Source organism: Sinocyclocheilus rhinocerous, unplaced genomic scaffold (genome assembly GCF_001515625.1).
Source record: "Sinocyclocheilus rhinocerous isolate Xijiao unplaced genomic scaffold, SAMN03320098_v1.1 scaffold3468, whole genome shotgun sequence".
In the NCBI taxonomy this organism is placed as follows: Eukaryota; Metazoa; Chordata; class Actinopteri; order Cypriniformes; family Cyprinidae; genus Sinocyclocheilus; species Sinocyclocheilus rhinocerous.
The window spans coordinates 187023-204785 of record NW_015657489.1 but is presented as its reverse complement, the minus strand read 5'-3'; the positions used below and the strand labels follow the sequence as shown (position 1 = coordinate 204785).

At 39.2% G+C, this 17763-nt stretch overlaps 1 protein-coding gene and 1 pseudogene across 1 annotated transcript in view; one reads left to right on the top strand and one right to left on the bottom strand.

Moving 5' to 3' along the window:
• LOC107721033 (protein Hook homolog 3-like) overlaps window positions 1–1479 on the top strand; it is a 28252-nt gene extending 26773 nt beyond the window's left edge. Inside the window, exons 24-25 of the mRNA XM_016528884.1 lie at window positions 388–524; window positions 1166–1479. Of these exons, the coding sequence (XP_016384370.1) occupies window positions 388–524; window positions 1166–1181 (153 nt within the window). The 3' untranslated portion in view covers window positions 1182–1479. The remainder of the gene's footprint in view (window positions 1–387; window positions 525–1165) is intronic.
• Window positions 1480–12699: 11220 nt separating this feature from the next.
• The window catches only part of LOC107721032 (metalloprotease TIKI1-like), a 32239-nt pseudogene continuing 27175 nt past the window's right edge, over window positions 12700–17763 (bottom strand).

The following is a 17763-nucleotide window of genomic DNA, read 5'->3' as shown; positions in this document are numbered from 1 at the left end:
CTCTCTCTCTCTCACACACACACACACACACACACAAATGCTCTCTCTCTCTGTCACACATACACGCACTCTCTCTCTCTCTCTCTCTCACACACACACACACACGGTGTGATGCAACTCACTGTCAGAGAGAAAGCGCAGCTGCGATCAGTGTATCGATTCTGCAGAAAATAAATATTACAACGGTTTCAAATATTCAGAATCAATATGTATTCAAAAATCAGTATACTAGACAACACTAGTACAGGTGTAGTGTGCACTAGGTGGTGTGGTTACACTAAGCCCAGTTATACAGAGCATCTGTGTTTTTCTGTTGTGTGTCACAGATATGAAGGGTTAAATCGTGATTGTGTGTGTGTGTGTCTGTGTGTGTGTGCGTGTGCTCAGGGCATGGCTCTGCAGAAGAAGGCGGCTGAGGAGCGTCTGGCCAGCACGGGTTCGGGTCAGTCTTTCTTGGCACGTCAGAGACAGGCCACCAGCTCCCGTCGGACGTATCCGGGCCACGTGCAGCCCACCGCAGCCAGGTAGAGCGTCGCCACAGCAACCCTCTCCACAGCCAATCAGGATGCCCGACTCCACCCCCCCACCCCATCCCAACCTCGCTGTCTTAATATTCTCCTCCACTGATCTGACCAATCAGGGTAACCGGACACGCCCACTTTAATCAAATCAGCATTAGTTAATGAACACACTCCAAACTAATGAGAGCTTTTTTCCTGTCGGACGCTTTTCACCGGAGGCTTTGCAGTATTTTAAGGGTGGTTCCTGACGCACAGTGTTTTATTTGCTCTTCGTCTGCTCTCAGCTGATGTCCTTCTTGATTCTTTCATCTGTCCTCTTTATTCTCCATTGATATCTATGCATTGAAAGAGAGAAGTGTTCGTCATGATGTTTATTTAAATGCAAATCAGTCTGTTGTTTCTTCCAGTGTTTTTCGGTGCTTGTTGTTTGTTTTGTTGATTCATTCCCGATGCCTTAACACAGACTCACAGCTGCTGTCGATCCCTGTCTGGCGTCTGCTGGCGTCACGCGAGTCGCGTGTGGGCCGTCCGGTCCGGATCAAACTCTTTAAAGCCACGATCCACACGCTTCCTCCAGTGACGCTCAGCAGATGCTCACCGCTGAATCTGTGTGACTGACACCTGTCAATCTCTCTGTCTCACAGTGACCTTAAAGCATGAGCGGCAGGGGGCGTGGCTGCATGTCATCAGGGGGCGTGGCTGCAGACATCAGGGGAGGGGCTGCATGTCATCAGGGGGCGTGGCTGCAACATCAGGGGGCGGGGCTGCATGACTGCGTGTGATTTGAGCTCATGCTGCTGAGTTTAACCCATCGCTGCACACTAACTAACCCAGAATGCTAACCGCTTTCCTTCCCATCAGAAGTGGGCGGGGCCGGCGCCTGTCAATCATGCTGTGGGCGTGAGCTCGGATTACAGATGGATGAACTCCTACACGTTCCTCATGTTTTCATTTTAGCCTCATCGGTCATTGGGGCTGCAGGTCAGCAGGGGGCGTGGCTGCAACATCAGGGGGCGGGGCTGCATGACTGCGTGTGATTTGAGCTCATGCTGCTGAGTTTAACCCATCGCTGCACACTAACTAACCCAGAATGCTAACCGCTTTCCTTCCCATCAGAAGTGGGCGGGGCCGGCGCCTGTCAATCATGCTGTGGGCGTGAGCTCGGATTACAGATGGATGAACTCCTACACGTTCCTCATGTTTTCATTTTAGCCTCATCGGTCATTGTGGAGTGTTTCAGTATTTCCTGTAGTTCATGAACAAACGAGCTCCTCATACCTGCTTCATCAGCATTTTAATCGATTCTTCCCTCAGCGTCTGGCTGCTGGATGTGTTTGAGTAGAGTCAGTGTGAGAATGACAGAGGAACCAGCGCCACATCCTTCTGTTTGTTTTATACTAAATCAGTAAGTGCTTTTGATGAGGATGATGATGAAGAATCTGACACAATGTTACAGCGATATTCTGACATTTAAACCTGCTCTGCTGCTTTTCTTCATCAGCTGTTACTAAATATTCCTGTAATAATGCACAGTGATTGCGGGACGAGACGGACTCGTGTCTGTGACGATCAGTGTATCTGTTACTCCAGCAGTGTTCTTGTGTGGTTTTTATCAGGCGGCTGAATGAGTTTCTCATGAGTTCAGAGGTCAAACACAACCGTCCATGAGCAGAGAAACACCTGATACTTCAGTCGTGATCTGTGTGATACTAAAGTAGCAAATATTCGTTGCATTTGCCAAGTTTTATATTGCTTGTATACAATATGTACATACTGTATGTGTGCGGCTGGAGGAACCGTCTCATTCACACTCTGTTGATGAATCTGTGCTTCCAGCGCTGCAAAACTGTACAGTTGTTATTCAAGTTGTAAATAAAGCTTGTATAAAAAATCGTGGCTGTTTTTCGTTTTATCTGCCGATCTTTGATTTCTCGTTCTCTGTAGTTGATTTGTGCAGCTTCACTGCTCTCGATGTTCTTCATCTGTTCACTCTTAACATGTAAAGCCCAAATTAATGGTGACCTCTGACCCCTGTGAGAGCGCTTTGACCTTTCGGCCGAAGGCACTGACTGAACGCCGTCGATGAAGAAAGTCAGGATTTCCAACTCAGACTCACCGAACTCAGACTCACTTAACTCAGTCTCACCGAACTCAGACTCACCAAACTACCGAACTCAGACTCAATTAACTCAAACTCACCGAACTCAAGGCTCACCGAACTCAGACTCCCCGAGTCTGAACTCAGACTCACTTAACTCAGACTCACCGAACTCAGACTCACCGAACTCAAACACAATGAACTCAGACTCACTTAACTCAGACTCACCGAACTCAGACTCACTTAACTCAGTCTCACTTAACTCAGTCTCACCGAACTCAGACTCACCAAACTACCGAACTCAGACTCAATTAACTCAAGGCTCACCGAACTCAGACTCCCCGAGTCTGAACTCAGACTCACTTAACTCAGACTCACCGAACTGACTGAACTCAGACTCGCCGAACTCAGACTCACTGAACTCAGACTCACCGAACTCAAACACAATGAACTCAGACTCACTGAACTCAGACTCACCGAACTCAGACACAACGAACTTAGACTCACTGATCTCAGACTCACTGATCTCAGACTCACCGAACTCAGACACAACAAACTTAGACTCACTGAACTCAGACTCACTGATCTCAGACTCACTGATCTCAGACTCACCCAACTCAGACTCACCGAACTCAGACACAACGAACTTAGACTCACTGATCTCAGACTCACTGATCTCAGACTCACTGAACTCAGACTCACCGAACTCAGACTCACAGAATCTACGTGCATAAGGATAAATATTCACATCTAAGGAAATGAAATGCATCAATGTTCCTGCATTATATGATGATAAAATTTTTGCAGAGACGGTGAGTGTAAAACACGGTGCATTAATCCACAATTGCATTTATGCAATGTTATGTACTAAAATAACTCAAACTAAAGCTGAAATAAAATCAATAAAAACTATATAGATATTTAAAAACTGGAAAATATGAAAACACAACAAAATGAGTAAAACTTTAAAATAAAAATGAAAACAAAATAAATAATAAAATGTGAAAAACTAGTATCTGATTAGTATTGCATCCCATTAGTGAGTTAATGATGTGGGTTGGTTAATTATATATTTGAAATCTTATGATCAGTTTTAATGAATTAATGTTTAACTGTACATTTGTATGGTAAATGAGTGCAGTTGCTGAAGTCCTGTGCCTTTTCTAATGATTTATAGTCTGCAAAGCCGAGTGATTTTTGACAGTACAGTAGTAAATGATGTGTGATCAACATTTATGATCATGTTCATTTATGATTATTAGAGATTCGTCTGTATATGTCTTTAGTCAGTGTGTTATTTAGATCTTAACTGAGAGCAGATGCATTGATACGAGTGTCTGGTTTTGTGGTTTTGATTCACTAAAGCTGTTTTGCTCTGAGGGTCACCGATGAATCAAAAGCTGATGGTTTTTCGTCCATGTCTTTATCTCTATGATAGCGTATTAGTAAACGTTGATCAGATTCTTTTGTCAAATGTAAACATTTAAAATGTTCAAGTTTTCTCTAATGGGAAAAGAGACCAAAAACATTGACGACGACTCTTGAATAGATGTGGATTTTTTTGATAGAACAGTGGGTTTTTCGGCTCTGTATTTCTGATAAATGCAATCGGTGAGTCGCCAAACCCCATTCTGCAAAAAAAATAGATATTGTCAAATATTTTTGTAAAATTCAATTTAAAATATACCAAAAAAGGGTCAAAAATATATATTATATTATATGCTAAAGTACGTTTCAAAATACATTATATTTAAATATAATTTCTACCAATATATTTTTTGGCCTTTTTTTTGTATATTTTTAAAAATATATTTTAACAATATAAATATATAATTATTTTTAAAAGCTTTTTAAAATATATTTTGCCCTCCATATATTTCAGTCCAAGAAAATACATGTCACATTTGAAGAAAAACTTAAATTGTTGTCTGTAACTCGAGTAAACGTATAACACATCTGCATAAAAATTGGCAAGGAACATACTTTAAAAACTAAAATATATATATATATATATATATATAAAAAATCAACAATATTAAATCTACTAGGCTATTGCATCAACATTTGCATTTAGCCTAAATGTAGGCAAGTGATTGGATAAGATTGGAAATTTTCTGTATTTTAAAATATATTTTTGGTAGGTTATATAAAAGTTAAAACTAAATATATATTTTATATATTTTTGCCATATGGAACCAAACAACAAACGTCTCTCCTTCATGTCATTCCAAACCTTTATGACTAATTTTCTAATAAGAAACACACACAACAACAACAACAACAAAGTCGAAGCTTTGTTCTGTTTGATGTGCATCACAATAATCAAACTAACACAGCCAGCATCAAATGAATTTCACAAAGGAATTATAATTGCATTCATTTGAAATCACAGTGTGAGCCGGGCTTAAGTTAACTCATGGCATAACAAACATATTTCATTCATCCACTATACCAGTTACATTTGATCACGTTATATAGTGTATAATTCATGAATGTTAGCTTGCTTATTCGATTAATCCTGTCCTATTATTTTTGTCATATAGTTGTTTTGTGGAAATTACTTTTGATTATTTTATTTGAATGGCTTGTTTTTTCCAGGTGCGTCCTCACCGCAGCGAGATAAAAACATCTCAAACTTTCAGAATGCCACGAGTGCACCGCAGGTCATGTGCTATACTCGCTGTACTTCAAACATCAGTACAGTAAAGGTACTACAATTTGTCATAATAAAATAAATAAAAAAGCAAGATGTGAAAAAAACTAGGCAGCTGAGCTAATGAGTGATCCTCTGCTGCCATCTACTGGTTATAATGCTAATTACTCATCTTAAAAGTCTTTGTTTTCCACCAGGAGACATCTTCATGAATGAAACGTGAATCTTTAAAGTGAATTTTGCTGCACAACTGTAGTGTTAAAAAAAAGGCTATTATAAGATTGTGAAATATTACATGGATAGTGCACATCTTTGTCACCTTTTTCGCCGATGATGAGTTTGCATCCCTGCTTAAGTCAAGATACATTTACTGGAGATGCAATGAAGATATGAAGTCTTGATGAACAGAATGAAGTGAGTTTATTATTAAAACAGGAACTAATATCTCTCGGTGGCATTTGAAAGCTTGTTTCCCTTTGAATTAAGTTGATTTTAAAGATCTGTTCTTGTTTTAATCATAAACTCACTTTTGATCAGATTCTCAGAAAACAAGACTTCATATCTTCATTTTGCACCTCCAGTGAATGTATCTTGATTTATGAATCTTTAGACATTTGCACTGGAAAACGAGACAAAAATACTGAGGAAGAGGAGCAGTTTTTTTGCAGTGAGATCAGACGGTACAGTAACAGTTCTTCCTGTATTCCACTGTTTGGATCAGAGATATTTATTTATTTATTTATTTTTGTAAAATGAATTAAAAAAAAAAAGATTCTCCGATCACAGATGCTGACATGGTTTTATGTTTACGTGGCGCGATGCAACGCAATGCGTAAAAAGACAGTATAAGTCATTATAATCAGTAATTATGTCCCCACTGGATGCAACAAATGCCTCGTTTGTAATGGGTTTTAATGTTTTTGTCTCGTCGCTCCGGCCGGACACGGCATCAACAGTGTATGTGAGGGGCGTAACATTTCAGTCTCACGCTTGAGGTATTCGGCCAACCACAACGCACTGGATAGCTGGCCAATCACAGCACACCTCGATTTTTCAGACCGATGAGCTTTGTAAAAATCGACGCGTTTCAGAAAGGCGGGGCATAGAGGAGAAACAATAATGTACAGTATGTGGAAAATAATGTGTTTTTTTAACCTTAAACCGCATAAACACATTTCATTACACCAAATACACAACATAATGTTCTTTTTAGCAACATCATATGACCCCTTTAAGAGACCATATTGGCGTATTGTGTTCCCTTGAATTTATTTATTTGATCTTAAAATGGTCTTTAAAACCTGCAGAAACCCGGATAACATAGATATTGAAGGGCTCATATAATGTCAGCAGTGCCTCGTGTTAGGGCTGGTTGATATAAGATTGTGATATTATATACTGATTATATTGTGTCATGACCTGATGAGAAGCCAGTGTAAGTCTGCATCTTGTGTTTTAGTGTCCATGGAGGGTTTTAAAGCCCTGTGATGATGAGAGAGAGTCATCAGCTTTCATCCAGACGTGTCTCTGATGAACCGCTTCTCTCTGGACCTCCACGGTTCTCCAGCTTTGCTCTCAAACGTCGCTCTGTGTGTTTTCTTTCCCAGCAGGGCTGGAGAATGTGTTTCAGAGCCACTCTGGTGCGATCAGTCACGTCCATTGACCTGCAGTCCTCTAAACTCTGGAAGTGGACGGTAATAAAAGCACATCGACACGGCCATCGGGAACTCCTGCAACACCTTCCTCTGGAAACAAAGCCATGATTCTGTGTTTATTGGAGGTGTGATGATGATTTGTGTCTGATGTGACGCCTCTGGACAGCTGGTGCATTCTGGGACAGCGCTGGATAAATAAACACCAGCGCAGGAATTGTAACGTGACACAATAACACACATCAGCAGACGCCTGTCATGTTAATGGTGTTGCTGTAAATGTGAGGTTTGCTCTGCAGCAGTTTGTTATGTTTCTGTGGCTGTTCACAGCGTCATATTGTCAGAAAGCTCAGGACTTTATCAGATGTGAGTGCAGGTTGAGCTCAGACGAGAGGAACATTCAGTCACTTCAGCAAATGGACACAGTCTGATTTATTTGCCTGTGTTTTTTACACCACATGAATCCTACCTGTTCGGGAAAAGAATCTAATATATTTCAAAATATACAGAACAAAACAAAACAAAAGAAAAAAAAGGCCAAAAAATATATTTGCTAAAATATGTTTTAAAATATATTTATGTAAATGTATTTTCTTCTTCTTTTTTTCTTTTTTTTAAAGCATTTAAAAAATATATTTTTGCCCGTCATATATTTCAGTCCAAGAAAATACTTCATGTCACATGTTAAGAAAAACTTTATTTGTTGTCTATAATACGTGTGAACACATAAAAATCAGCAAGGAACATACTTTACAATGTTACATACAGTAAAAATGTATGCCTGTTTTATTTATTTTTTTGTATGTAGGTGTCTCTGAGCATTTTATCATCTTATTACATATAATGTGATTTACTTATTTTACTGAAGGAAAGTTTGTACCAATACTCAGAGTTTGCATCTGTGGGCCAAAACATGGATTTTCTTGCTCCATCTGTTGTATGCAGGCAGTGTTCATTAAATTCAGATTTATACCTAGCAAGAACATAAATATGAAGCTTTCAATCTGCAGACACTTTTAAATTATTACAGCATTCTCTCTCTCTCTCTCTAAACAGAGTTGAGCAAAAACCTTGCTAAAGTACCGTTGGAGCTTTTTAAATGTTGGTTAAATCAAGAGTGTTGATTGATTGATCTATGGAAGATTTGATGATTTGGTGCAGTGATGGAGCACTGTGTGTTGTTTCTGAAGGTGATCTATGTTTTTCTTTTCTCTTTGGTGTTGAGTTATTCTTAAAGATGTTTTTGCATGAAAAATTATTATGAGTAAAGTTTTTTCTAAATTCTCTCACACACGCACTGTTGAATCTTATGGTGTACTGTCTAATGAAAGGTTTACTGTCTAATGAAAAGACTATTATTCGTTCTATGACATCCAGAGTTAACATAATTCAGCATATTAATTTATATATTGATTACTTTCATTTTCACATAATACTTCAATAAAATTACACAATACTAATAACAATAATAAAACCATATTCTCTTTAGTTGGTTTCACATTCAGGAAGCTAGATTTAGTTCAGGTCGCGCTCGCATCTGCTGAGCCTCGCACTTCCGTTTTGAAATAATACGGCTCAGTTATTTCCGGTTATATATATTTTCAATGTGCCTTAATCATCTAGTTGACTTCAATGCCTATTAAAACGAGAGTCCGCGGGATGATTTCAAAATCCGGAAATTTTCAGAGACAGGTGAAGAGATATTCTGATGATTTCTGTGTGCAGAATTTTCCAAACTCAACAGAAGGTGAAGTTTTATTAATCAACATAATTTATAAGCGATCTGATAAAGCAGTGGCTGGTAAACACGTGACTCTCGCTGCAGTGTGTGAGATCTGATGATGAATACGATCAGAATCAACCTTTATTTATCTGTATTTCATATGCTTAAAATATGTAGCCTATGTAAATGTGTCATTTTTCATTCACAATCATTTCACTGTATGCAATGCCAAAATATGAATATTTAAAGTGGTCGCACTGTCAACGCCTTACTGTTAAAAATTATTTAAATGTTTAACATCGTTACATGTCTTTAAGGCCGTTACCGCACATTCATTCAACCATTTAAACATTGGAATAGGAGCACCAATGCACACAAGCAATAATGTTCTTAAATTAGCCGTAGTTTTACTACAAATAAAACCAAAAAAAATTGCAATTGTGGTTAAACCATAATAAACCACAAATAAACCCGGGTTTTGCTACACTAACCATAGTTTAACCATGGTGTTTAAATTTGGTTATACAAATCATAAACTGCAAAAAAAAAAAAAAAAAGTTACTACACTTTTCCTATAGTAAAACCATGGTTATTTTTCGTAAGGGTGTTTATCAGTCAAATTCTTTTAAAACTGTAAATTCAACAGGTATAAAATATGATCAGTAAGAGAAAATTGTAAAGACAAGCGCTGGACCTCGGCAGGTTCATGAGGAAATATATTTATTTATTATTCAGAATGCATATTTGGAAGAAAAGTATATTCATAGGAACATTTCAGCAGGTTGAAGATAATCCATGTTAATGCAGAGAATATGACTAATTGTTTTAAAAAAAAAAGAAAATGGAAGAAGAAGTCCACCCCTAAAACATAGTATAATCTGCTTTCTCATAAGAAACGGTCTGGATGTCGGTGCTCCAAACAGACTTTTGTTCCACACTCCAGTCCAGCAGGTGGCGGTAAAGCACCTATTAGCTGGTTCGCCAACCGCCAAAAACGCTTAAGAAGAAGACGAAGAAGAAGGTGCTCTAAACGCTGACCGGAAACTCCCGAGCCGTACTGTGTAGAAAGCGGAAGTAGTTGTGCAAGTAGTTCAATGCGTGGATTTTTCGCATCGGATTGGAGTTTGCTGAAGTTGAACAGGCGAATATTTGAATCTGCTGGTGTTGTCAGTGACTCCCGAGCGTCTCTGTCAGTGAAGTTAAACACAAAGATTCAGCGGAATCCCATTCCCATTGGATGTGTCGCCAGTGCAGCAGCTCAGGTAAGTTTCCGTTCATGCTTGTTGCTTAATTATTCAGGTTCCTTCAGTGCTTGTTGTTTTAGGCCTGCTTGGTTCTTATTGGCAACATGCTTGTTTCTTCAGGCTTATCTGCTGATTACATGCTTTAGAGCTAGTCTTATTTGGCAACATGCTGGTTGTTGTTTAGGGTTATTTAGTTATTGCTTTAGGGTTAGTTAGTCTTCTCTGGCTAAATGCTTGCTGCTTTAGGCTGATCTGTTTGTTGTTTGCTTGTCTAATTCAGGTATTGGTATCAGCTGAAGGCCGTATGTTCTTCAGAAGGTAATTAGTGCTGTAGTTTTGGAATGTGATCATTTCTGGCACTTTGATTGACTTTCTCTGGGTTTGTGTTCGGGATGCTGGATGTATGGTTTGTTTCGTTGGGTTTTATCATTGCTCTCATGAACCGAAGGTTGCTTGTTGAGTTCCTGCCCAGAACAGAACCATACGCCAATCCAAACTGTGTGCTAATTATCGATTATCTCTGACAGTAGTGATTTTGACTGAGGTTTACTATAGCCAAACGCACACATTTACAGTAAATTACCATTCAAATGTTTATATAACTGTATTCTGTTTTGTATTTGACATGCATTACAAATATCTGATCTCAGAGCAGCTCTCACAACACAATACCATTGTTGGTGAAAGATGTTTTACAAAGAAAAATCCTTTCACGCATTCATTGGCAACCAGAAATAAACCATCCCGTTCAAAATCATAAATCCATCTAATGATTTATTGTAAAGAGCATAATAAAAGATCTCTTCCACAGAGTCGCGGCGCCAGTCATCAGTTCAGGCAGAATCTGTCGAGTCCAAACGTCTCAGTGCCATAAACAATCACATAAACACATTTAGATCTACTAAAACCATCTATTCAATAAATTAAATGACTCATTTCTATGTCATAAACAACATTTTAAACAATCATCAAATGCATGAAGTTGACAGATAGAAAAGATGAAGCGTAACGGGCTTCTGACATGAGACTCACTTTCGCACAAATCGCTTGAAAATCTGCTTTTATGTAGAAAGTGTCACCAGACTGAAGGATGTGATTTGATTTCTAAGGTTTTATAAGCAGAAATGCACTGCTGTTTCGTGAGCGAGGCCAGTTGTAGTTAAGCTAGTTAGTAGCTGATTTAGTCACAAAAATATAATGACTCTTGTTTACTTATTATATAAATATATAAATAAACAAATGCTTTCTTCAAAACTAAATTACATCTATAAAGCTTCTGATATTTACACGGAAGTGATTCTTCAAGAGCTGAAGAAGTGAAGTGTTCAGCATGAAGCAGGAGGAGGCTCCGAGTCTGTCCGTGCGGTTTAGGGTTCATCAGATCTTATAAAAGCAGCAGCAGCAGCAGGATCTGAACACACAGAGCCGTCGCAGTGAGGGCGGGGCTCCAGGAGGAGGAGGAGGAGCCTGAGAACGTCCTGTGCTGATTGGCTCTGCCGTGCTCCTGTGGGAGTGTCTGGACTGTGATGTAACCGTTGATGATGCGGACGACAGGAGGCGGAGCCTCGGCCGTCACACTGCGAGAAACGAGAGAGAGATCATGAGAAACACACGCCTTCATCATCATCATCATCTAGTGATTATCCTAATCCAATGTACAACATCTGACATTCAGTGAAAATTTTAAATGATGATATAATTATATTTCTACTCCAGCTTCTAGAGCTTCTTGTTTCTTCTGATGTTCGTTCATGTTTATTTCAAGTTCAAAGCCTTTATTGTCATATGCACATTTCCGTGACCAATGAACTTTGCTGCCGTAACTAGTAGTAAAGAGGAAGAGATGATCGCTTCTAGAGCTGTGCAATTAATCAAAATACACTTTTGATTTCAATTTCGGCCTCCAACGATTATGAAATTGCAATAATCGAGATAAAATGATTATTGCGCCCCATTCCCAGCAGTGCGCTTTCAACTCCTCCATAAAAGCCCAATTTCACGAGCAAATCAGTAAAATCATGTAACGTGACTTTTGCAAAATGGGCCGTGCTTGATTAATTAAAGTTTATTAGATTTATTTATGTTTTAAAAGCGTGAAAATGTGTCAAAATGCGGCGCTTGGTGATTAATCATGTAAATCGCCGTCGGTTATGTAATATATGAACGTAAACAGTTAAGAAAGAAAAGACGTGTGTAACAGTAAATTGGATCCGTGCAGCTCTTAAAGTGACAGCAGCCTAATATTCATTCATTGGCAGCCAGAAATAAACCATCCCATTGGTCTTATGATTTATTTTAAAGAGCATAATAAAAGATCTCGTCCAAAGAGTCGCGGCGCCAGTCGTTGGTTCAAGAAGAACCTGATGAGGAACAGAACATCTATATTCATCTTTCCTTTGGAGAACCTTGAACTAGATAAATACTTTATTTCTTGTAACATCATAGACAAACATAATTACTGTAACGTCACAAACACCAGATATGATTTACATTGTATCATTCTGTCATAAACAACCACATAAACACATTTACATCAACTAACACTATCTATTCAATAAATTAAATGACTCATTTCTATGTCATAAACACAACATTTTAAACAATCATCAAATGCATGAAGTTGACAGATAGAAGAAGAAACTCAACGGGCCTCTGACGTGAAACTGGCTTCTGCACAAATCACTTGTAAATCTGCTTTTCTGTAAAAAGTGTCACTGAACTGAAGGAAGTGATTTGATTTCTAAGGTTTTACAAACAGAAATTCGCTGCTGCTGTTTCATGATTGAGGCCAGTTAAGCTGGTTAGTAGCTGATTTAGTCTAAAAAATATAATGACTCTTCTTTATATATTTATAAAATAAGTGAACAAACAAATGCTTTATTCAAAACTCTACATCTATAATACATCTGATTTGCAAGGAAGTGATTCTTCAAGAGCTGAAGTGAAGCGGTTGATTAGTCCAGCATGAAGCAGGCGGCGGCTCAGAGTCTGTGAGGTTCAGGGTTAAACTCGAACCTGCAGCTCATCAGACGTCATGAAAGCAGCAGCAGCAGGATCTGAACACACAGAGCCGTCGCAGTGAGGGCGGGGCTCCAGGAGGAGGAGGAGGAGCCTGAGAACGTCCTGTGCTGATTGGCTCTGCCGTGCTCCTGTGGGAGTGTCTGGACTGTGATGTAACCGTTGATGATGCGGACGACAGGAGGCGGAGCCTCGGCCGTCACACTGCGAGAAACGAGAGAGAGATCATGAGAAACACACGCCTTCATCATCATCATCATCTAGTGATTATCCTAATCCAATGTACAACATCTGACATTCAGTGAAAATTTTAAATGATGATATAATTATATTTCTACTCCAGCTTCTAGAGCTTCTTGTTTCTTCTGATGTTCGTTCATGTTTATTTCAAGTTCAAAGCCTTTATTGTCATATGCACATTTCCGTGACCAATGAACTTTGCTGCCGTAACTAGTAGTAAAGAGGAAGAGATGATCGCTTCTAGAGCTGTGCAATTAATCAAAATACACTTTTGATTTCAATTTCGGCCTCCAACGATTATGAAATTGCAATAATCGAGATAAAATGATTATTGCGCCCCATTCCCAGCAGTGCGCTTTCAACTCCTCCATAAAAGCCCAATTTCACGAGCAAATCAGTAAAATCATGTAACGTGACTTTTGCAAAATGGGCCGTGCTTGATTAATTAAAGTTTATTAGATTTATTTATGTTTTAAAAGCGTGAAAATGTGTCAAAATGCGGCGCTTGGTGATTAATCATGTAAATCGCCGTCGGTTATGTAATATATGAACGTAAACAGTTAAGAAAGAAAAGACGTGTGTAACAGTAAATTGGATCCGTGCAGCTCTTAAAGTGACAGCAGCCTAATATTCCTGCTGCCGACTGTGTGCTTCATATTAATCTAACAACAAAAGACAGAGAAAACACTCACTGCTCTCGACTGAAGGACTTTTTAGCTTTAATAAGAAACAAAGAAAGTGTAATTCTTGCAGTGAAGTTTTATTTTACATTCAATTATTCAATTTATGTAGTAGGCTGTTAGCTGAATAGACTTGCATAAAAAACTTAAAGCCCTGTTTGTTTTTCTATTGTATTTGTCCTTTGCTTTTTATTTTTATTGTATTACTGACAGTTTAACTATTTTCAGTCATTTTTGAGGACTTTTTTACTAATATGATTACCCTGGTATTCTGCTGTGTTATTGAGAATTGTGAAATTTCATCTAAATCTAAAATGTAGATGTCATATGAACCTTATTTACAGAAATATATATACAGTATATCACTTTCTCTAAATAAATCAATCATATAAAGTTTTGTCATGTGGCCCAATAATCGTGACAAATAATCGTGATTACAATATTGACCAAAATAATCGTGATGTTTTTTTAATCGAGCAGCCCTAATCGCTTCACTACAGCCATCCGTGACAAAAACACATTTATTGATTGAATTTAGTGATAAAACTGCCAGAGTTCGAGTTTGAGAGCTGAGACGGTTTCATATCAAAAGTAGCAAAGCATAAAGATTATCACAATTTATTGGATGGGAGGAGCTACAAATAATGTTTCATTAGGTTCGATTCTTGGGGTTTAAGAATAAATCTAAGTTGGTTCACATTCACTCCAGATCAAACACAGGACTGTGAGTCTGTGGCTAAAACATCAGCCGCTTTTGTGTGTTTTCAGAAGAGCTTGACCTACACAGCCTCTGGGTCACGTGTGGTTTGGCTCAAACGTGAGCGGCTGAAATCTGAGCGTTTATGAAATATGAAGAAGAAGGGAGGGAGGGTTTGGAGTCTGTCAGAGCTCATGAGACGGACGGGAAACACAAATAAAGAGTCTGAGGATTTCATTCACGTCCTCCATCTGTGTCGATGAAATCCAGACGAGCGGCTGAGGTGACGCGGTTTCTGTCGAGTTCTGGATCTCGTATTGAAGCGCGGCGCTCGTTTCCCTCCACGGGTTCAAATAAATGAAGTCTATATTGTTTGTTTTGACCGTCTGGGCCTGAACCGGGACCCGCTTGGCTTTCATAAACAGTTTATTAAAGAAATATTTGTTTAACTCCGAATAACGTGGGCGACTGTAAAAGTAAATACATGCAAATTTCCAGAACACGGTTCAGGCTCAGCAGAGAACATGTCATGTGGGATTTGACACGGGAACAAGCGTCAGTCTGTTCGAAACTACACAATGTGACACTGATCCGTGAAATATTGGTGTACATGAAATACAGCTCTCGTAGACGGAGGTTCTGCAGTCTTTTGGAAGCAGATGCTCCATTTCCAGCACAGATCACAGTCAGTCTGAGATTCTCCGTCGGGTCTGTGTGAGTTTGCATCAGCTCGGCATCGCTCGTGATATAACCACTATATAGGCATATTTAAAACGAAGGTACTGAAGTGAGACGCTGAGCTGGTCGTGGTTGGTCTCACCTCTCCTCCATCCGCACCCAGAGGTCGTTGAACTGACGATGGTGCTGCTTCTTCTGCTTGTTGCGGCGCTTCTTCTTCAGCTTGTGCTCCACCTTCTCCAGGAGCTCCAGGAGCCGCGGGTTCGAGTCCTCGTCCTCCTGAAGATCTCGGCTCTCGTGGAGGAACGGCTCGAGCGGGGCGTCTGCATCCGTCAGCTCTCCGGACCTCCAGCCGCTGCCAAGGACACAAGAAACACTTTAATATGGACGCAAACCCACTGCTGAGACACAGAAGTTGAGCGTTTAGCTGCTCAGTTTATTCATATATCAGAAACACAGTGAGGATGAACATCTGGATACACTGGACGTTCACATGCCTTTCATTGGCTTTTGGTTTTAAATAAAACCACTGAAATGTGATGGGCTGGTTAGTAAAGCAATAAAGTAAGGACTTTAAAAGGAACAGTTCACCAAAAAATGAAAACTCACCCTCAAGTCGTTCCAAACCTGTATGAGTTTCTTCTTTTGAACACAAAGGAAGATATTTTAAAGAATGTTGGGAACCAAACCGTTTCTGGTCCCCACTGAACGAAAAATAAATAAATAAATGCAATAGAAGTCAACGGGGACCAGAAACGGTTTGGTTCCCAACATTCTTCAAAATATCATCTAATGAAGAAAGAAACTCATAGAGGTTTGGAGCGACTCGAAGGTCGAGTATATGAAGACAGAGTTGACATTTTTGGGCGAACTGTCCCTTTAAAGGTCTAAATGAGGTTCTGATGCTTGATTAAGAGTGCAAGAATTCAGTTCAGAAGTACTTGAGTCAAAGTCTAATATATATATATATAGTGCTTTCACAACACTCATTGTTTCAAAGCAGAAAATCATATTGTTAATATCTTCATGCCTTATAGTTGCATTTATCAGATTAGAGCTGGACAATAATATTGTAACATTTTGTGACAATTTAAACAATCAAGCAGTTGAGATTTGCTACAATATATATCGCTTTATCGCAATATATATATATATATATATATATATATATAGTGCTTTCACGTTAGTTTTAGTTACAGTTTGTCATTTTATTGTTTTTGTCATTTTTATTCGTTTTTGTTGTAGTTTTAGGTATTTTAGTACATCATGCTGCCTTGGTGCTGGCAGGAGCACAGCGACCATCAGTCTGAGACTGAATAAACACAGAAAACACAGCGGATCCGACGCTCTATGTGTTTAAACATGACGTGCAGTAAAAGCACCAACGCACGAGCTCCAGTGACGGGAACAACAGTAACACAAACACACATTTACAATAATGCCCCATTACTTAATGCATTAACTACAATTAACTAACAATGAGCAACTCATTTGTTAATGTTAGTTCATGTCAGCTCAGGTCCATTAAATAATATTAACAGACACAGCTTTGGAATAATGTATTAGTAAATGTTGAAATTAACAGTGACTAATTTTAATTCTTGCTTTAGAAGTATTTATAGAATTAGTTCATGTTAACTAATGTAAAATGGAACCATACTGTATAGTGTTACCGATATTTATTAATTATCAGTGATTGTTAGTTCTTCAGGCAGCTGTAGGACATGTTTTAGGTCCCCATGAGGAAACAAGCTTAGAAATCACACAGAATGAAGTGTTTTGAAAATGTAAAAATGCCTGTAGTTTTGTGTGAGGGGCAGGTTTATGTGTAGAGTTAGAGTAAGAGGACAGAAAATACAGTTTGTACAATAGAAAAACCATTATACCTATGGAGAAGGGTTAGGAATGAATGAACCCATAAAACATGGAAACCTGTGTGTGTGTGTGTGTTACCTGTGTAGCGTCTGTCCAGCAGGCGTGTGCTCCACCTCATAACCTTCACGCCGCAACACGTCAATCACAGTGTTGTTTCCCAGAAAATGACCTGAAACACAAACACTCCACCTTCAGGCTCTGAAGTTAGTCAATGTCACTCACTCTCTCACACACACACACACACACCTCACTCAGTCACTCACAGTCACACAGTCACTCACTCACTCACACAGTCAGTCACTCAGTCACTCACTCACACAGTCAGTCACTCACTCACACAGTCACTCACTCAGTCACACAGTCACTCACTCACACAGTCACTCACTCACACAGTCACTCACTCACACAGTCACTCACTCACACACTCACTCACTCACTCACTCACTCACTCACAGTCACTCACTCACACACACACACAGAAGCAGTCTGTAATGTTAGATTACTGTACTGATATTTCATGTCTGTCTCATTACAGGAAGAGCGTGTCACATGACAGTCCTGTTTGCCTCTGGGAATCGTGAACTTCCTCTCAGAGACTCTCTAACAGATCAGGATCACTAGTGTGTGTGTTCCTCCTAACTGAGGTTCAGGTGTTCAGTCAGATCAGATGCTGCTATTATTATG